This window comes from Manacus vitellinus, unplaced genomic scaffold (assembly GCF_001715985.3).
Source record: "Manacus vitellinus isolate BGI_N305 unplaced genomic scaffold, ASM171598v3 scaffold_93_pilon, whole genome shotgun sequence".
NCBI classification, from domain to species: Eukaryota; Metazoa; Chordata; class Aves; order Passeriformes; family Pipridae; genus Manacus; species Manacus vitellinus.
Window position 1 is genome coordinate 92,500 of NW_021940884.1, and position 20,912 is coordinate 113,411.

The following is a 20,912-nucleotide window of genomic DNA, read 5'->3' on the forward strand; positions in this document are numbered from 1 at the left end:
GGGTTATCACAGGAGATCCTCCCGTGCTGCCCTGGGGACACACCGTGTCCCCCAAACCCCCTTATCTGCCCCAGCCCTCCTGGGCTGGAGATAAGCACCAGCCCCTCTCCTGGGAGCAGCAGCTGGAGCGTGCTCGGCTCCTGGGCAAGGGGCATCTTCTGTGGCCGCCTCGTTTTTAAGGAGCTGGGTTTGAAATGTGTCATTTTCGGAGCTGAGCATCCCAGTGGGATGAGCCCTGGTGTTCCCTGATTGCGTCAGGCCTCGGTTTGGTCCCGTGTTTCCCGGCAGTGTCGTGGGACGGAGCGGGTGCCAGCGTTGTGCAATGGAGCTGTGGCAGCAGGGTTGAGTTGTGGAGGGGGAGGTCGAGGAGAGCCCCAGCAGAGCCAGAGGCTTTGGGTGCTGTGTCCAGGTCAGCAGATTTTGTGCAAAGGCTTTGGCTTGTGGGTTTTTGGGAGAAGGGAGTAGTTTACGTGTCAGGCTGAGGGCTGGGACCAAGGCTCCTCGCCCCTCCTGCTTTTTAGAAAATTGCACCCCTGGATGTTTTATTGCAGGATTTCTAAAGACAAAAGGCCTTACATTTGGTTGACCCCGAGCACGGGTGCCACAGCGCTGGCTTTGCTTTCGGTACGAGGAATGCAGAGGATGTTTGGAGCCCTCCCCCTGCCCCATTTCCTCCAGCGAGCTGTGCTGCCCAGCCAAGACAAATATTGGGAGTAAACTATTGAACTTCCCTGGTCTCAGCACTCACAGAGCAGCGCCTGTTCTCCCCCTTCCTGGGCAGGGGCCGGGCTGAGGGGGTGCAGATGTGTCCTGCTCCTGCCCCGTGTCCACTGCGCCCCTCGCTCCAAGGTGGGCTCGGTGGCAGAGCAGAAGGAGAGAACCGGCCCCAAAGGGACAGTGCAATGGCTTGTGCCATCCTTCCCACCCTGCATGTGCCTTATTGGGCTCTGCAAGGCTGAGTGTAGCACCCATGACCTCTTCCTCCAGGGTGGGGGGGACCAGGAGCCGTGTCCTCGCTGAGGTGGTGGTGCAGAGGTTCTCCCCATTCCGTGTTCCATGTCTCGACTAACAGCCAGCTTTCTGCAGGGCAGTGGGATTGCACCCCATCCCCAAAAATCAGGCTTTCAGGGCAGGTTCTCCGTGGGTCTGAGCAGTTGGTGCTGGTCCTGGTGGGCTCTGGGGTTGGGTACATGGTCCTGTGATGGTGCCCCCAAGTCCCACAGCCTTGGCACGGGTGAAAGCCAGGACTTCAGAGCCTGAGCAGCCTCAGCCCTTGGGAAAATACCTTTCCTTCCCTGTGAGCCCCACCTGTAACGGGGTGCAGAGTGTTCTCAGGGGTGGGAGGGTGCTCCCCACGGTGCCCAGTGCATGGCACGAGCCCTCACCACCTCTGGGGGGATTTCCCTCGGCATCCCCGGTGCCCAGCGAGTGCTGTGGGAGCACAAAGCTGTAGGACTGGATTCCTGCTCGTGACCGGGGTCACTGAAGGCAAGGAATGGGGCCAGCACAGATGAGTGTTTGGTGATTGCTCAAGGCTTGGCCTGGAGGCAGCAGGGGAGTCCAAAGGGCAGGTGGTGGTGCCCGACTCCGGCACAGCCCCCGGCTGGGAGCTGTGGTGAACTCACCTATGGGCTCTGCCCTGAGCTGGAGGCTCCATCTGGGATCCATCACCTGTCCTTGGAGCAGTGCTGAGGACATGGACATGTGCTGTTGTGTCTGTGTTTTGGGGTGTTGAGGTGTTGGGCAGGGGATGTGAGTTCTGTGCTGCAGCACAGCCCCTGTGGAGGGAGGGAGCTCTGTGGGATCAGGGAAGCTCATTCCCAGCATCTCCCTTTGCCTTCCCATTGTCCATAGCAATCCCTCTTCTCGCCTGGGGGTTCATGGTGAGCGTGGGAAGGACTTTTCCCCCTGTTCCAGCAGCTTGAACTCTGCACAGTGACCGATGCTCCTTTCCCTCCCACCCACTAGGAAACAGGTCCCTCTGGATCTGATGAGATCCCTTTGAATCCAGAATGGAGATGCCATGTTTCTCCTCCTGGCCAAATGCCAGCCTGCCAGGACCCATGCTGCTGCCCCACGTTGTGCTGGAGCTGATCCCTCTGGAGCAGGGGAGCTCGCTGGTATCCCGGCTGCGTGTCCCCTTGGCAGGTCGGGCTGGAAAAGTTGTCTCTCTCAACGAAAACACGTGCACGTGGCGGTTTCGGTCTCCTCCAGCCTCCTTCCCTCCTCCCAGTCTCTCCCTGGGCCGGGCCAGCTGCTCCCTGCTCCAGCCAACCCTGGGCTGCTGTTCCTGGCTCCAGCCCTGCCCGGGGGGAAGAGCGTGGGTGCCTTCGCTGTCTGAGTCTGCTCAAACGCCAGCAAAGAGGGGAAAAAATGCTGCTTCCCGCAGCTTGTGGCTGAGAAATTCCCCAGCTGTGGGATTGCCAGGGAATGGCCAGGACAGCTCAGTTGGAGTCAGTGCTGCTGGGGGGATCAGCTGGACCCCGTGGAGCTGCCCTGGGCTGGTGTTCCCACAGTGGGGACGTGCCCATCGGGGTCTCGCCTGGGGTTGTCCCCACTGGGGACACGTGGCCCTGAGCAGGACATGGCCTGGCCACAGCCCCTCTCCTGAGAGGCCCCTTTGTGCTCAGGGATTTCCGTAATGCTCCGGTTCAGTGCCCGGGATTTGGGAGAGGGGCAAATCCAGGCTTACCCCTCGCCTTAGGGCAGCGGCAGCAGCAAAGGTCAAGCTCTGGTTTCTTTGGCAGTGGATTGTTTGGAGGTGAAGCCCTGATGGGAGCTGTGAGGGAGCTGCTGTTCCCATCACCCTGTGGGTGCCGGGGTGGGAGTGGGGCCACCCAGCCTGGCAGGCACTGTCACCCTGGGCTGGACATTGGGCATCCTCCCCACCCTCCACATCCTTCCTGCTCTTGTTTTCTTCTGCCTGGCAGCTTGCTGGGATAACAGCCCTTTGGTTGTGCCTGGGGCACAGCTCTGGCAGGGTGCTGGTACCTGGGGGATTTGCATCCCACAGCACCTGGAAAGGACTGGGGCACATGGGATTGGGATGACCTGGACGCTCTGGTGCAGGGCACAGGGAGGTGCAAACCCCTTCTTGCTGCTGCTGCACTGCCAGGGCGTGGTGAAGGACCTCAGTAATTTTTTGTGACTGATTTTGCACCACCCTGGAAGGGGCTGTGGGTCACTAGTGACCCACACTGTCCCCTCTGCCGTGTCCAAAAGGGCTGCAGGGCTCAGGGTGGGTGTCCTTGGGTTCAGTGGGTCCCTGCTGAGGCTCAGGACCCACTGTGGGCATCATCCTTCCCCTCCATGGCTGGAAGAAGCCATACTGCAGGCATGGGGTTTCCATGGCATGGTGGATCACTCTCCTCCTCACAGGGACTGTTGTCGGGCTTGACTGGGGGCAGAGCAGGGACCTGGTGTCACCCTGACCAGCCTGACTTGGTGCTCCCATCCATCACAGCAACCCCAGCAGGGACTGGAGACTCCCTGAAATATCCAAGTTGTCCCCTCAGCTGCAGCTTGGCCGTGGGTCCTGCAGGGACCTGTGGCTGGACATGTTCCACTGCTAACTGGAATCGCCCTCCTGCCGTTCCCGCTCGCTCCCTTTGTGCTGCCTGTTGGCAGAGAAAGCAGCAGGGCCCAAAGGCTGGGATGCATCCAAAGGGTGTTGGGTGTGTGTGCTGGTACAGCCCCCCAGGCAGAGCTCCAGTGCCTGGCAGAGCCCCCCAGGCTGGTGGGAGGGTGCTGGGGGAGCACTGCTGGGAAAACGGCACAAATCTGTGTCTGCTGCCCTTAAAAAAAATACACAAGTTTTTTCTTTTGATGCTTCTATCACTCAGACCCAGCTGGAGCAATTCAAATAATTGGAGCAATTTGAATAATGGAAGAGATTTTAATAAGCTACAACAGCCCAGAGCTGTGTTGGGGATGGGCAGGCAAAGTGTCAGCCTGGTGCTGACATGGAGCTGTGACATGGTGGCACAGTTTGTACCATCACCATCAGGACCCTGCAACACCCCCCTCTCCTCCTGGTGATATTTAAGGTAACTCTGCTGGCTTTAAGCTCTGGAAAAAGCTATTTGGAGGCAGCTCAGCTGTGTTTGTGCCCATCCTCTTCTCTCAGGACAGGGATGACTTTGGATGCTCTGCAGTCCCCGTTTGTCCCTGGGAACACCCAAAACTTTCTCCTGGCTGTAGGGATGTGGAGGTGGCAGCACTCCTGCTTGGGAGATGCTGGGAAGGAGTTTACAGTGAGTGTCACTGGGCTGTCAGGTCTGCATTGGAGGAATGACATGGGATTTTCCTCCTTTGACCGCTGGTGTTGGAGCCGAAACACCTCGGGAATGGGGTGGGTGCTAATTAGAGTTGTGGCTGTATAAAAATGGAAGCAGGTTGTTTACTGGTCCTGCCCGAGGATTTATTCCTGACCTGGCTGTGGAAAACCTGTGAATTACCCCCTTTTGCCAGTGCCAGGGGGTCTCTGGGTGCTGGAACTGCCACCTTTCTCCCCAGTCCCCGCTCTGACCCTGTAGGGAACATCTGTTTGTGGTTCAGTGGGCCTGGCGTCCCCCCAGCCCCGTCTCCCCCTCCCTCTCTGTTATTTATAGCATTTCACCAACATCTGGAGTTTGAGCCGCCCCAGCGCTGGCTGACTGGAGCCGGGGGATGGAGCCGAGGGATGGAGCTGGGTGAGAGTGTGTGGCTGGAGGGACACAGGGGGAGGGAATGAGCCCCGAGCCCTTCCCAACAGCGTGGGGGGCAGCATCCCAGTGAGGAGCTGAGGACCGTGGGGGGGTTGGGGAGCCCCGGGAGCATCCTTGCTCTGCTTTTCCCAGCAGTGGGGATGGTGGGAGAGCTGCCGTGTCCTCGCCCCACAGTGCAGACCTGGGGGTGCTGTGCCTGCCCCCCGCAGCGCTGCCAGCCCTTGTCCCACTCTCCAGATGGGTTTCGAGGCTCCTTTGACATTTGCTGTCAGCTGTGTTCCCCCCTCCCCAAAAGTGTCACCGAGGGCCCCTGGCCCCAGGGGATGCAGGGCTACAATAGCCCCCTTTCTGGTGCTGCTTTAATGGGAAAACTTGAGTCATTCCTGGGGGAAGAGAAATGAAACCCAGCCCTGCTAGAGCAGGCGGCGGATCCCTGGCACGGCAGTGAATGGAGGCAGCAATCCTGCTCCAGCCGTGGCACGATCCCAAAGCTGCCTGGTTCTCATGGCAAGCAGGGCTGTGGGTGCTGCTGGCAGCCATGGTGGGGGCTCCTGCTTCTTCTTCCAGCTTTCCTCACCTTTGCAGTGTGGGAGACAGCAGGTTTTCACCTCTCCCCTCCCCAGATCAGGGTGACAAACATCTGCTTGAAGTTAAGTGCATCCCTAAATCTGAGCAAAGGCAGCAGCCTTTGAGGTTCCAACAAAACTGTGGTAATAATGCTGGCAGTTAAAGCTTGCCCAAGGCTCGGCTCAGCTCCCAGTATAACCAGTACTGCCAAGGGAGGGTGCCCCTGTCAGAGGGGTGTAAAAGGACCTCTTGTTCTGGTGGTGCTGTGGCCCCTGGGCCCCCTTTCCTGGCTCCTTCCAGGCTCCCAGAGTTGTCCCTTGCTCCTCTGCCTGCTGGGGTTTGGATTTGGGTCAGGGTCCTGCACTTCTCCTCCACAACCCCTAAAGGTGGCTGTGCATCCCCTCCCATCCCTTGGTGGCCACTGCCTGCGGTGGAGAATCCAAAGTGCAGGGGATGGAGAGGCCCCAGCTGGAGGCAAGACAGTGGGAATGGTCTCTGAGGCTCTGAGCAGGGTGTCCTGAGGTGGCCCCAGGGCAGGACGGGACCCTGGTGTCCCCCAGCCCTGGTGGGTTCTGCTGCAGAGATTTGATTTTCAGGGAGTGAAGGAGCCATTTTCTGTCCGAAACCACATGGAAAAGGAGAGGAAACGCCACGGGAGCTGACTTAAAAGAAAATATGTTAGCAATGTGAATTAGGCAGGAATGCTCCTGCCTGGGTTTTCTCCAGCTCTGCCGAGCAGAGGCGGAAAGGTTTGACATGTCGCCGATCCGGAGCCTGGAGTGCATCCAGGTGCAGTTCCCGACAGTGGCAACTGGAGCCTGTTTGGCTGCCCCCAGGAAATGGCAAAGCCCCTGGGATGGGCATGGAGGGATGGGCTGGTGCCAGGAGCAGGGTGAGGTGGTCCCAGGCGGGACTGAGCCGATTAGGGCCGAGCCCTGATCTCTGGGGATGACGCTGTGACAGGGTGACCGTCACTCCCAGCACGTGAGCTCGGCTGAGTTTGAGCAAATCCCCGATTCCCTGGGACACCACGCACTTCCCGGCTGTGCTGAGTGTCCCTTGAGCCTTGGAGGAGGTTTGGGGTGACCCCCTGTGCTGAGGGGCTCGGCAGCATCGTGACCTTGGTGTGTGGGCCTGCAGGACCCACCAGGATCCCAGGGAGGATGGTACCGACCCGGCCTCGGCCGCTAGATTAGCTCTGTGTGTGTGTCTGTGTCTGTGTGTGTGTGTTGTCCTCCTTGTCCTCCTCCTCTCCTGGAGGACCCAGGAGAACTGAACCAGGTGTCCACACTGGCACTGGTTTTTATTCTCAAAGTAAAACCCTAAAACGTGGCTTTTCAAGGCATTTTAGCCCATTGTGGGCATGTGTTTGTAGGGCAGAGGGGCTGGAGATGGTCCTGGGGCTTGGCCAGTGCTGTCTCTGAGCATCCTGGGTGTGGAGAGACCTGCGGCTGTTCCTGCAGCTTCTTGGGCTGGTCTTTGAAAAGCCCTTTTGGTCCCCATTCCTGCTCACAGTCGGGCTGTGGAGGGATGGTGTGAAGGTGCAGGTTGGTTTTGTGAGTCTCACCTTTGTGAAAGCGGTGGGATCAGGACAAGGGGAGCGAGTGGACGTCCCTGTCCCAACACTGGGGCTCAGGGTCAGCCGTGGCAGTGAGCGGGTCTCTGGCACCAGTGACCTCGTGGTGGTGTGTCGAGGAGGGACTTTTGTAGGGGCAGGTGGGTTTGGTTGGGTAACAGAGCTTGAGGGGCTGCTCTGCTGCCCCTCAAAACCCAGGAGGTGGGTTTGTTTTCTTTTGGTACTGCTGGGAGTGGATTCTGCCTGCATGGAGGCTGGCACAGCTAATTGCTGGTGTGGAAACCCCTCGTGAATGGGAGCTGGTGACATTTGTGGTGCCAGCTCCAGGTGTCTGAAATGGGAATGGTCCTGGTCACTGCAGGGACCTGCATGAGGTGGCACAAAGCCAGTGCTGTGGTATCCTGGTGAGCCTGGGGGTGTCCCTGGAGGACTCTGGTCAGGGGTGTCTCTGGGGGACCCCAATGAGCTGGAGGTTGTCCCTGGAAGATCCCCAGTAAGCCAAGGGGTGTCCCCAGGGGACCCCAGTTCCCAACAGCAGTGCTGGAAACTCTAAGGGAAATAAAAAATCAAATGCTGTAAGAGTTGCTATGAGATTGTGAGAGCTGGCAACACCCAACTAGTTTTTTTTTTTTATTTTATTGGAAGTGTTTCATTGTTATTTAATGTCTTGTTTGTGCATTTTTAAATGGACCAGCTTGAACTGTGCTTCCGAAACCATTTTCCTTTTGATATGCCGATGGTTTGTCTCAAGCAGCAGCTCCAGGGATGGGGTGGCAGTGCAGCTTGTCCAGGCAGTGTTTATCTACACACACCCCTTGGATGGTACAGACAGGGATGCTTGCAGGTAGAGTGTGCCTTGCCATTTCATTCCTCCTTAATCCCGTTTATTAAATTAATGGCCACTGGTAGAATCCGAATTCCTAGAAAAAAAAATTGCTTCATTTTGCAATTTTTTTTAAATTTTTTTTTTTTTGCAGGCAAATAGACAAAAAAATAGAGTTCGTTTTTGTTGCTTTATAGTATCCATGTGAATGTAACTTAATCCAAATTGGCTTTCAAGTCCTTGGCGTGTGAAAGGCAGCGAAGCCTCCTCCGGAGCAGGACCGGAGTGTTTCTGCAGGCGGGTTCCTGGGAAGCCCAGATAACGTGCTGCTGTTCCAGGGAACGCTTTGTGGCAGGGTTTGGATTTCACAAAGGCCAAATTCCCCCTGGGAGCTTAGGAAATATCTTCCCAGAACACAACCAGGGAAATGTTGGCACGGGTGAAAAAGAAAATAGAGAGCAGAGCTGGCAGGAGAGGCAGCGGCTCCGTGTCAGTGGGGGAGTCTGAGCAGGGGCGAAGCGAGGGGAGTGTCAGCGTTTGCTTAATCCCAGAGAGGGGCTTTGCAGAGCTCAGCTCCAAGACCTGTTTTTTCCAGCAGCCAAGGATTGCGTTAGTCAGGAGGTTTAAGAGCCCGGTGAAAGCCCTGGATCATCTCTGCGGGACGATAAGCAGTTTTGCCTGAGGATTTCTGCTCAGAACAGATGCTGAATTGGGATTATTTTATATATATATATATATACTTAAAAATAAATATCTTGAATTCAACCCAGTTAAGGACCTTAAATTCAAGATTTTGGGGTGAAAGCAGCACAAGCCCACGTAGGACATGGCACCGGTCACCACCCTCGCAGCCAAAGGGATCCTGCAGTGGAGCTTTCCCCTGTGTGGTTTAATTATTGAGTACCTTGATTTCACTGGTGATCCCAGGGGATCCCCACAGGCAGATACACCCTGGTGTATCTCCGGGGGATCCCCACGCTGGGGCAGCACCCACAGTGCAGCATTTTTTGGGTGATTTTCTCAGTGATTTCTCTCGGTGTTTTCCCTCTGCTGCTGCAGCTCCGACCCTGTGAAAATGGAACCAGAGGAAAACGGTTTAAAAAGGTCCTTTTTAAACCTGAATAGGTGACCTCAGGTTCATTTTGGTGATCCCAGCCACGTTGCCCTCAGCCTGTGGCACATGCCCCCTTGTCCTGCCGCACAGAGCCCCGAGTGTCCTTTAAGGTCGCGCGAATCCGACCCTCTTGGGCCGGTTGAATCATTTCCTGTTTTCCTCAGTTTTTGAAGAACTCGGAGGCAGGCTGGAAATGTTTGCAGATAGGGTGAACCCGCTGCTCTGGGGCCATGGGAAAAGTCCAGGGGTGTTAAATGTGCAGAGGGAGAGGATGAGGGTGCGGGGCTGCTCCTGGTTTGTGGGGCTGAGGTGCTTGGGAGCCCCATCCTGATCTGGGTTTTTGCACTGATAATTTTTCCACTTTAAGAACTGATCTGGGATTGAGGTGTCAACACCAAGAGCTGGTTTTTAATAAAAAACTCTTGCCAAGTGAGTCTCTGTAAAGTTCCAGAGCAGTTTGCAGTGGGTCTGAGTGTGCCCCGATGCCCGTGACAGGTGTTGCTGGTGGTGACCCTCGTGTGTCAGCAGATTTTGGGGAATTTGGTGCTCAGCACCCTCAGGTGGTCAAGGTACCCCTCCTGTGTTAGAGAAAAGCTGTCTGGACACAATCCTCAGTGACGTGCTCTAGGGACCTCTGCCTGAAAAGGGAGGTTGAACTTAGATAACCTCCAATGGCCCCTTTCAACCTGAACCATTCTGTGTGTTAGGGTTGATCATCTTGCATCCCTGTTTCTTCCTGGATGCTGAGATTGAGCTGATCAGGCTGGTACTGAACCCTGATGCACCACTGTCCCTCCTGGGCATTGAAGCTATGGCCAAAATTGCCCACAGAAGTGGCTGCCCCATCTCTGGAAGTGTCCAAGGCCAGGTTGGACGGGGCTTGGAGCAACCTGGGACAGTGGAAGGTGTCCCTGCCCATGGCAGGGGGTGGAATGAAATGATCTTTAAGGTCCCTTCCAACTCAAACCATTCTGTGTTTCTATGAAAATTCCATCCCTCAGCACAGGACATCCCCAGGGGTGACCACTCTGTGTGCCCCCACTTTGTCCTCCTTTGTAAAATCCCTCCTTGAGGGGATGAAGGAGTTGGGATCAGCCCTGAGGTGACTGAGCCATGACATTCTGCACAAGCTCAGCCCTCCCGTGCTGGGGGACCTGTTGGACTTTGGGGTTCGTCATCCCAGCCCCCCCGCTGGGAGGTGATGGCACCCGCGGGCGATGCTGGTGTCACCAGGATCACGGGCGTGGTGCTGCCTTAAATAAATAAGTGAGGTTAATCCCGGGTCTGGGTGAGCCTGGGCGAAGCAGAACTCGGCCTTGGATCCTCCCTGCCTGGGGCTCGGCCGCTGCCGGGGGGGTCCCGGCGTGCGGGTGGGTTTATCTGGGCTGCTCCTGGTGAAGGAAATGCATTTTTTGTTTTGTTTTAATTTTTCTGGAGTGGTTTTGGACAATTGGTTTTCTAAAATAGGCTCAATGAGAGGAAATTCATTTGTTAACCTGTCCCTGTGCAGAGGACGGGAGGCAGATAGGGCGCTTCCTCCTTTATTTATGGTCACCTCTGCCTTGGAGTGAACCAAACCCATCAGTTAACCCCCGTGTCTTGTCCCCCCCGCCCCCTCCTCTCTTAAACAGGATTTAAATGGACAGAAGGAGCTGTGCCCACGTCTCTGCCACCTGAAGAAAGGCCCCAATGGTTATGGCTTCAACCTGCACAGCGAGAAGTCCCGGCCAGGCCAGTTCATCCGCTCGGTCGATCCCGACTCTCCGGCTTCCCGAGCGGGGCTGCGGCCCCAGGACCGGCTGGTGGAGGTAACGGGGTGGGACACACGTGGGGGGGAGGAGGGACAGCAGCAGTGATGGGACCCTCGGGAAGCCTGAAGCTGAAACAGACCCCATCTCGTGACCTTTTCCGCCAGATCCCCCCCAATATTGCTCTGTAATTCTGAGCTGTAGGATGGGGCTGCCCTGGCAGTGGCTTTGTGCTCCTTCTTCTTGTGCCAGGTGGGCACTTGTAAGCACTGAAGTGTAGATGGAATCACAGAACAGAATCACGGAACTGTTTAGGCTGGAAAAATCCTCTAAAACCATCAAGTCCAACTGTTCTCCAGCACTGCCAAGGCCACCACTGCCCCATGTCCCCAGGATGCTGTGCCATCCCCAGGATGCTGTGCCATCCCCAGGATGCTGTGCCATCATGGGGACTGAGCCATGGCCCTCGCTGCTGGTTCAGAGATGGAATGGGATTAGTGCTCCTGGAGGAGCGTGAGTTGGGAAAACACCCAGACCAAAGCACTTCCCTGCTTTCCAGCCCCGTGAATAATTATTCCCCAGCCAGTGGGAGCTGCTGCCTCTTCCCAGCACCTGAAAGTTTAATGCTGGGAGCAGCGTGGGGCCGGGGCCGGGAGCAGGGCACCGGTGGCAGCGGCTCCTGGCGAGGGGTCGTGTTATTTATTGATGGGCTTGGCCCAGTGCCTGGCACACACAAAGCAGCGTGGGGTGAGCTGGAGAGCTTGGAAACCCAATCCCCTCCCTGCCTGCTCTTTAGGGCTTGGATAAATATTTGATGCCCCCACCAGCCGTGTGCCAGGGAGGGGGGGAGAGCAGCCCTGAGCCTCCTGGCCCAGCCCAACCAGGGGTGAGCACTGGGCATGGATTGGGGTGACCTGCAGTGGCAGGATCGTGCTGCCAGGGATGGAGTGGGGTTATGAGCCAGCAGCTGAGGTTGGCAGCACCTGGAGCAAGGTGCAAAGCCCGGGAATGGGGTTCCTTTTGATCCCAGCCCTTGCAGCTGTGCCCTCAGGACCAGGGGGAACCTGGCTGTCCGCAAAGGGGAGCCCAAAGTTTGGAGCTGGCCCGGCTCAGGCTCTGCAATGTCCTCCTGCCTTGTCCCTTGGCATCCAGGAGCAGCAGCCACGGCTCTGGGTCCTGCCGAGGCTGTTGGGGCCCTTCCTGTGGGACAAAGGGTGATTCATTCCCACCAAACAATGCCCCTGAATCACAATTGTCCCCTCACTGTGGGGAACAATTGGGAGCAGAGGATCATGTTCCCTGTAGGTCCTGACTCGCACGCAGGGAAGGGAGAGATGAATCCGTGTGGCAGGCACAGGCATTCACCCATCAGGGACACAGAAAATCCATGGATTTCCATCAGAAAGAGATGAAGGATGGCTCAGTGATGCCACAGGACACACCAGTGGCACCCAGCCTGTGCCCATGCTTGGTTGCACCCCACAGGCAGCCTGAGATTCCTGGGGCACATCCAGGGGAAGGGAAGGGAAGAGGGCAGGGAGAGCATTTTGGTGGGACTGGGGTGGTGGTGGAGCCTGGGGTCTGTGATTCCCAATGGATGTGTTTGGGACACAGGCAGAGATGTGCAGTAACACGGAGGATGCTCTGGGAGAGGCACTGGGGGGTTTAGGAGGCCATGGCTGGCTTGAGAGGGGGAAGGAAAAAAGCCCAAAGCCTTCCATCATCCCAACAGAAATTTAAAAAGGAAAAATCCCATCCCTTAGGGAAAGAAGGGGCTGTTCTGGGGGTCTGTGAGCCAGGAGCAGCATCTCTGCTGCAGGGGCACAGGTCTGGGTTCTGATGCTGTGGCTTTGCAGGTGAACGGCATAAACGTGGAGGGCCTGCGGCACTCGGAGGTGGTGTCCCACATCAAATCCAGGGAGAACGAAGCCAGGCTCCTGGTGGTGGACCCTGAAACAGATGAATACTTCAAGAAGCTGGGGGTGACCCCCACGGAGGAGCACACCAAAGGTGAGACCTTCCTTTCCCAGGGTGGCCCCGTGGCGTTCCCATGACTCACCGTTCCACGGGTGGGATCTCAGGAGCGAGGGAGAGTCACGTTTCCCTTCTGTCTCATCCCTCAGTGGTTTCCTGAGCACCACCCAGCTATTTATAAATAGTGAGAATACACCCTAATCCAGGCAAAAAACAGTTTGTTACTTTTACATTGTGAATAATTAACTTAGGAACTCGCTGCCATGAAGTGACTGAGGCGTGGTGGGATTTGGGAGGAGCCTTCAAAGCCAGGTTGGATGGGGCTCGGGGGAACCTGGTCTAGTGGAAAGTGTCTCTGCCCATGGCAGGGGGTTGGAATGGGATGGACTTTAAGATCCCTTCCAACCCAAACCATTCCAGGATTTTGCATGGTTCTATGGACTGTTGGTCTTTGCTCCAGTGAAGGAACCCGAGGGTGCTTGGACAGCCACGGAGCGAAGCCTCTGTGGGCAGGGGGGAGGGTTTCACGCCGGGTGATCACGGCCTGGCTGCTGCAGGAAAGGTTTTCCTCACTGCTGAAACCTGGCAGGGAAAGCTGCCCGGCCGCTCCCAACCTGCCGTGTCCCGGCTGGGAGGGAGCACTCCAGGCTGGGCTGGCCCCCACCCCGGCTCAGCGGGGAGCTCTGTTCCCAGGACAGCTGTTCCTTATCTGCTCCCGGGGTGCTCAATGGGCAGATTTGTCCCCAGAAGTGGGTCAGACGGCGCTGGGAGCGCGCGGGGCGAGCGCGGTGTCAGATGCTCCGCGGGGTCCCAGGAGGAGCCGGGGCCGTCTGCTGGCACCAGCCATAAAGGAGCCCTTGTTCCCAGGGTGGGGATGGAGCTGGAGCCACGGATCCGCTGGGAGGGTGGGTGGGTGGGTGCTCCAGCCCCTGCCTTGGCCCTGCAGCACTCACTGCATTCAGCAGAGCCCGGGGGTTGGGTCTGTCTGGGCAGTGACGGCACCTGAGCCGGCGACAAAGTGCTCTGGTAGATTCTGTTGTTTGCAGGGTAAGAGGAAATAATAATTGTACCCTTTAATCGAACTGCTTTGACCTCAAACTGACCATTTCCAAGCCTTACAGCTGATCCTGAGCACCTCAACCTTTAAGCCAATGAGTGGATTTTAAGACTTTTCAGGATTAAGGAAATATGAAAGTATTTCTAGACGTGGCTCGTTTTGAAATTACTTTTTTCCTTAAAGTCCAATTCCACTTTAGTATCCCTTGTGATTTGAAGCTTGCTTCCTTTTAAATTATTTAAAATTTATCTTCTTATGATACCAGAGGCCTTAACATCACTTCTGCTGTGAGCTGACTCTCCTAATGCCCATTGCTCAGAGCTCATTGTACTCTGAACACGAGTCCAGCATTCAATATGGTTAAATATTTAAGGACCCAAATGCCACAACTGAGGTTTTTGCACCAGCATGCTCTCAAAATGAAGATTTAGGTTTCTTTTTCTAAACACTGCTTTGCCCCAGGAACCCCTGCAGTGAACGTGGCCTCCAGATTGGTCTGTAGGGAAGCATCCATGGTCAACATAATTCAGTTATTAATCTCATCACAATTAACACATCTGTTCGTCTGGGACAGATGAGACATGATAATGCCTGGGGCAATGGCTTGATCATTGTGACTGGCAGCTTAAATGCATTAAATGTGCCATAGTGTGGGATATTATTAGTGTAAATCACTGGAAGGGAGCAAAAAAAAGTCCAGGGTGCCTGGGGAGTGGGTTGTTTGCCACACACTGTTGTGACACCACCGAGATGCTGATTGTGGTGCAGAATTTTGAGCTGTTTTTTTAAGGTTTTTAATTAAGCAACTTCTGAAGACAAATTCATAATGGTCAAAAAAAATGGCAGTGTGCTGCAGTTAAGGCTTGTAGAAGGTTACTTAGTCCCCTTCCTAAAAGGTGTTTTCTTCTGGTGAAAACAGGGTGAAACTGGGGGAATTCGGGGAAATCTGCAACAGTGTGGCTCCTGAGGGGCAAGGGAGAGTGGAGAGGGTTCTGTGAGGGCAGGGAAACAGCCCAGGACAAAGCCAAGAGACAGGATGAGCTGGTGGGGTGGGCAGGGGAGGAGGCAGGTGATGCTGAGGGGATGCTTTCCTGTGCCCTGAGGATCCCAGGGATGCCAGCTGAGGGTGTTCACTGTGTTTCTCCTGTGTTGTGCAGGGGTGGTGCCTCAGCCCATGACAAATGGATCTGCACAGACCCAGGTGGGTGCTGCCCTGCCCCGGGATGTGCCCATGGCCAGGGGGAGCTGGGCTGGCTGGGAGTGTGTTGGAGTGATCAGGGGGGATCAGGGGTCCTTCCTTGGCTCCCTGGTGAGCCTGGTGGGATGACTCTCCAGCCTGGAGAGCAGGGGGATGCTCAAAATGCCCCCAAGGCTCATTTAGCTCAGCTTTGCTGCTGCTGGCTGGTTTTAATTGCTCCCCACTGCAGCTTTAATTCAGGGGTCAAACAAAGCTGGTTTCAGCCCTGTGCAATCCCCCTGACAGAGGGAGGAGGTGGGTGACATCCTGGTACTGGCAGGATGCTCTCCTTGGTGTGGGGGGTGTGGGAGAGCAGCAGCTGTTCTGGGAAATCCAGGGAGATCCTGTGTGTGCTGGGTCAGCAGGACCATCCCCTCCAGGCTCTGTTCCCATCCCTGGAGGGGCCCAACAGAGTAGTGGGGTGTCTGTCCCCACCAAGCTGGAGCATTTTTCCACCTGGCTTTTTGCTTTTTGTCTAGATCTGTCTTTGCACAAACCAGACTAACATTTTCATTTCCCCCAGCTGAATGGAGGATCCACATCTTCATCTCACAGTGACCTGCAGAGTCCTGGGAAGGAATCAGAGGTAAAACCCCAAACACTCCCCCTCCCTTTTACACCCTGGTGTAGGTACAAACCTGCCTTATGGTGCTGTGTATGGACATGTTTTCACTTTGTTTCCCAGACTCGGGTTCACTTGTATCAACCCAGCAGCCAAAATCCAGAGTTTTCTCCCATCCCCTGCACTGGGGATGAGTGTGGAAGGATAAATCCTTCAGGATGGATGATACATAACTCTTGTGGCTGACTGAGGGCTCAGGACCCTCGGGGTGATGTTCCTTCCCCTCTTTGTCCTGGGGACAGAACAGCTCATGGGGGTCACGTGGCCTCTCCCATCAGCAGCAGATGCTCCACGAGGGGATGAGTTTTGGAAGGGTGTGGTTGTGTCCTGGCTCTGGGAGGACTCTTGTCCCTTGGGGCATCATGACCTCGGGGAAGAGGTGGCTCTGCTCCAGATGTCCAGGGTTAAGGGCAGCAAGTTAATTATCCCCTTGCTGGGCAGTGACTCCTGCCTGAGGAGATTGAAGGGAGGTGTGAGATGAAAGGATGTCTGCAGAGTTTGGGATCTTAAGTGTAGTTACACTGGCAAGCTCCAGGACTGGAGGCTGGGAAGCTGGGGGTAGCAGAGCTGGGAGGCTCCAGTGCTGCTGCCAGGACCAAGGCAGGCAAAAATTTGAAAAAGCCAAATTACTTTTAGTTTGGAGCACAATGAATTTGTCACGGTTTTTAAAGGAGCTGCTCAGGATGGGAGGAGCTGGATTTGGTGACTGGCAGGGCTGGGGGGGTTTCTCTGGAGGAGCCTGGCCCAACACCTCAGTGAAGGGGCAGAACTTGCTAGACAAGGTGAAGGGGTAACCTGATTTAGCAGGTTTTCTTCTCTTAAAATAAGAAGTAGGAGATTTGTAAAGTGCTCAAAAAATTATCTTTAGCACGTGATTCTGCTAGAAATACAGGAATGTGTCCCTGCAGGTGCTCTGTGGGGTCTCTGCTGTGCTGTCCCCTGCCCCAGGACATTTGGGAGCAGGAATCTGACAGCAGCAAGTGCTCACAGGGCCTCTCTGAGCACCCACAGCCTCTGTGGGACACCAGCTGTGGCTGAGCTGTGGCCAAGCGCCTGCAGTCTGGCATCTCCATTTCTCTCTGAGCATTAAATAATACATGTCCTGCTCCAATGGCTGCTACTGTTGGAAAAGCAGGCTGTGTCCCAGTGGTGAGCACAACCATTCCCCCCCTGGAGTCACCTTTGGGCTGTTTCAGGGGTCACTGCACGAGAAGTCAGAGTCCCTGGGGTGGAAAAACTGGAAAACTGGTCCCAGTGCTGGAGCACAGGGGTTCCTCCCACAGTCACTGTTGGGCTGTTTCAGGGCTTGCTGTCCCACCCCTGTGTTAGAAGCCCGAGTCCTTGGGGCTGCTGAGGGGGTTGTGTGAGCTCAGTTTGGGTCAGTTTGCTTTTGTTAAGCCACAGCTTAACAGCCAGAGCTGTTATCTCGCTGTGCTGGTGGAAGGCCCTGCCCATGGCTATCAGCAGGGTTTGTGCAATCATTATTTTGGAGCTGGGCATGTGTGGTGGGGCAGCAGTGCCAGCAGGAAAACTTTAAAATGTTTCCTGGAAGCTGAAGGTCTCCACTCTGTGTGTCTGCCCACTCCTGACACGAGTGCAGCCCTGCAGCTCCGGGTGCAGCCCCCTCCCCAAACCCCCCTGGGCACTTCCCCCCTGCCTGGTTCCAGGCAGCAAGCAGGAGCTTTGGATTGTACCCATGATGGAGCTGCTGGTGGTGCTTCCCAGGCCTGGGGGGTTTGAGGGGCTCAGAGACCCCAACAGGAGAGTAAAAGTGTTTTGGTCAGGACACTAACTGCACCCTGAGGGATGTGGGGATGTGGTGCTGCAGCACCATGAGGGTCAGGATTGGTGGATTGGGGTGTCTGGCACATGGGGTTTCTGCCTGGGGACATGTTGCTGCAGTGGCTTTAGAAAGAAGAGTTAAATGTGGGGATTGGTCACAGGTTGGGCTCGGTGATCTTGGAGCTCTTTTCCAAGCTCAGTGACTCTGGGATTCTGTGAGATGCCTCTCTGGGGTGGAACACTGTGGGACACCACGTCCTTTTGGGGGCCTGCCTGGGGTGACTCCTCCTCTCCACTCTCCCCCCAGGACGGAGACGGGGACAAGAAGGACCCGTTTGAGGAGAGCGGGCTGAGCCTGAGCCCCACGGCCGCCGAGGCCAAGGAGAAGGTGAGGGCCAAGCGGGTGAAGAAGCGAGCGCCGCAGATGGACTGGAACAAGAAACGGGAGATTTTCAGCAATTTCTGAGCCTGGCTGGTGGTGCCACCACCGCCCTCCTCCCGCCCAGCCCGGACGTTTCTGAGGTGCCTACGCCCTGTCCTTCAGTGTCCACGTGAGATGCTTTGTGCTCTGCTCTTCACTGGTTGCTTTTACAAGGCGTATTTTAAAGCCCTTTTTATTTTTATTTTTTATTATTATTATTATTGTTATTATTATTATTATTATTGTTGTTACTCACCAGCGATTCTCATAAGACAAATGTGACCAAAGCTCCTTTTCTTGCTTGCTCTTGAGCCCGGCTCTGGCTGCCCGCCATCCCCCGTTCCTATGAGAAAGGACTGGAAGAATTTTAACTCTTGTTTCCTGAATCATTTAGGCTTCTGTTACTTCTTTTTTAATTTTTTATTTAGGGGTGTTTTGTTTTGGTTTTTTGTGGGTATCCCAGAGTGAGCCCCATGGGATGCTCTGTGCCCCTAGGCAAACATCTCATGGCTCGTGGTGGGTGCCCACAGGGTGGGGTGTACCTGGCACCCCCTCCCTGGCACCCCATGTCCAGCATTAGCTGATCCCACGATGGGAAAATGGACTGTGGCTGGAAATGGCTCCTGTTGGCTTTGCTATTGAAGCGAAAACGTTTGTTTTGCTGTTTTTGTTGGGTTTTTTTTAATCAAGTCCCATATGTTTCCAGTTAGTTTAGGAACTTCCCTCCCACCAGCAGCTCCTGCCCCGGCAATAAAAGCCCCTTTTTCATCCTCGACAGCTCTGCAGAGGGGAGAGGGCAGGATTTAAAACCCAACCCCAGCACAGCCCTCACCACCTGCAGCCGTGGAAGGCAGGGAGGGGGCCGGTCCTGCCCTGCGGCACACGGAGACCAGAGACACAGGATGCTACAAAAACCTCTTTGGACAGACCTGGAAGTGAGGACAAGCCAGCTCTGCTTCCAGGGGGGAAGGTGGGGCTGTGGCTCGAGCTGCGGGCTCGGTTTGGGAAGCGGGGCTGGGCTGGGGATGGTGCTGGAGTGTGTCTGGGTCCCACCTGGGCTGGGATTTGGTGCCTCCAGCCCGTGAGTGTGTCTTGCCATTGGAAGGGCATCCTCCAAAGCTATGGGTCTCCGTGGGGCTGGAGAAGAAGCTGGCAGTGGTGTGACGGAATGGGCAGTTGCTTTGGCATTCTGTGGCCTCCTCCAAGCCCCTGCTCACGGCATCTGAGCCTCCCACGTGTATCTTTAAAGCATTACAGATTAAGCCCATTTCGGCTCTTTATGGCTTGCCTTTGGCTGTGTGAGGGAAGGTGCCTCAGCTGAACTGCACCACTCACAGGTAGCAGAGGGGTGTTACCGGGGCAGTGTCCGGCTCTGACAGGGCTGTCCCGCTCCCTCCCGTGCTCCAGCAGCAATCCCAGCCCGGGCTGGGAAGGGACTGGGCACAGCAGGACAGTGGAGCACAAACCCCCTTTTCCCAGCTGTAAGCAAACAGCAGCAATCAGCTGGCTATCAGTGACTCACAAACAGAGCTGTGATTGTGCCCTGCCTCACTCCAGCACTGCTGAGATAAAAGCCCTTGGGTTAGTCAGCGTGCTACGGACATGGGAACGGCTCTGCGTGTATTTCCTAAGGTATTTCCAAAATACGGAGCTAAAAGGTGCCTTATACCATTCTCTGCTCTCCTCAGCAGCAGGCTGGGGCTCAGCACAGGATGTTTGGCTTCCCCATGGGGAGCAGCTGATGCCTGTGGCTCTTTGCTGCTGGTAGGAGAGCGTGGAGAGCCTCAGGGGTGCAGGAGATGAGTTCTCTTTAGGAAAGTTATCTTTTAGGGTTGTGGATGGGCTGAACAGGTTGCAGATAATGACTCTGGAGAGGAACTGGTGCAGGTGTTTGGCTATCAGTGACAGACAGGCAGTGGGATCAGGGGGCATGTGGAGAGGTTGCCTCCCCTCAGGGCTCTGCCATTAAGACACCGCTTCCCTACCCCTCCTCAAGTTACCTGCTCTCTTTTGGGCCCCCAAAATAGGATCTTCTATCGATGGGTAATGTTTGGAAGGAGCTCTTTTCCATGGTGTGCACGTTGCCTCCCGTGCCCGCATCGCCAAACCCCGGCAGTGCCCGGGCTGCACAGGGCAGAGCGTTCCCAGGACACCCTGATACAGCTCAGAGAGCAAAGACCTGTTGTAAATACCCCATTTCTCATCCAAGACTGCTGTAGTTGAGGTGGGGGGAGAAAAAAAGAACATGTAGTTTTGAATGCAGATCAAAAGAAATCAGGTGTGCAAACCCTTACTGATAAGATTTAAAATCTTAATCTCTGCTTAGTCCATGGAAACTGCTCCTGGTTGAAGCGTTACCATATTCCTGACATCTTGTAGCTCAGTAGTAATTATTCAGTTCCTGTACATTTAACTTGGAAAAAAAAATTCAATAAAAGTATAAGGCTGTCAGCTGCATTGCAAAACCATAATGTACACTGTAATGTCAGTAATAAACTTGGTCTCCCATGTACCCAGGACTTATCTGCTCGTTCCTCAGCTGCTGCAGGGAACTTCAGAGCGGAATTGTAGCCGCCTTTAGCACATTATAAACTTTGCTTCCTCCCTGGCCCGCTTAAAGAGGAGCTGAAATTATTCCTTTGAAGCTCCACAATGAAGTCAGCACTGCCCTTTCTTTGAAGAACAAAACAGGGGTGGTGGTGTCCCTTCTGGCAGCTCCTGAGGACACCAGCCTGGCTCCTGTGGCCACTGTAACCCTTGCTGGCACACTGGCTCATCTGTTCCTGTGTGACCCCCTGCTCTTCTGCTACCAGGACCCAAAGGCTTGTCCAGGCAGGGATCACCTCTGGTGCTGGCTCTGGAAGGCTTCAACTGTGCCTTAAAATCACAGAATCACTGAGGTTGGAAAAGCCCTCCAAAATCATGGAGTCCCCCCTGTGCCCCATCCCCACCTTGTCCCCCAGCCCAGAGCACTGAGTGCCATGGCCAGGCCTTCCTGGGACATCTCCAGGGATGGGGACTCCAAACCTCCCTGGGCAGCCCCTCCCAGTGCCTGACCACCCTTTCTGTGAAGAAATTCTTCCTGATGTCCAACCTGAACCCTCTGCTTGAAGCTGTTTCCTCCTCGTCCTGTTGACACCACACCTTGTTGTGGCAGAGCCCTTGGCAACCCGGGCTGGCAGGTGGCTGGCAGGGGTGTGCTGCCTTGCTCCCAGCTGGCAGGGCTGGTTGCCATGGTCTCAGCTTTGCTGAGGTCACCCACGCCCTCCTCTCCCTGCCCTGTGT

The 20,912-nt window shown here is 55.5% G+C and overlaps 1 protein-coding gene across 1 annotated transcript in view; it reads left to right on the forward strand.

Moving 5' to 3' along the window:
* SLC9A3R2 (SLC9A3 regulator 2) overlaps positions 1-20,139 on the forward strand; it is a 30,727-nt gene extending 10,588 nt beyond the window's left edge. Inside the window, exons 3-7 of the mRNA XM_008928217.4 lie at positions 10,418-10,594; positions 12,391-12,544; positions 14,723-14,766; positions 15,326-15,388; positions 17,514-20,139. Coding sequence (XP_008926465.3) covers positions 10,418-10,594; positions 12,391-12,544; positions 14,723-14,766; positions 15,326-15,388; positions 17,514-17,672 — 597 coding nt within the window. The 3' untranslated portion in view covers positions 17,673-20,139. The remainder of the gene's footprint in view (positions 1-10,417; positions 10,595-12,390; positions 12,545-14,722; positions 14,767-15,325; positions 15,389-17,513) is intronic.
* Positions 20,140-20,912: the final 773 nt, after the last annotated feature.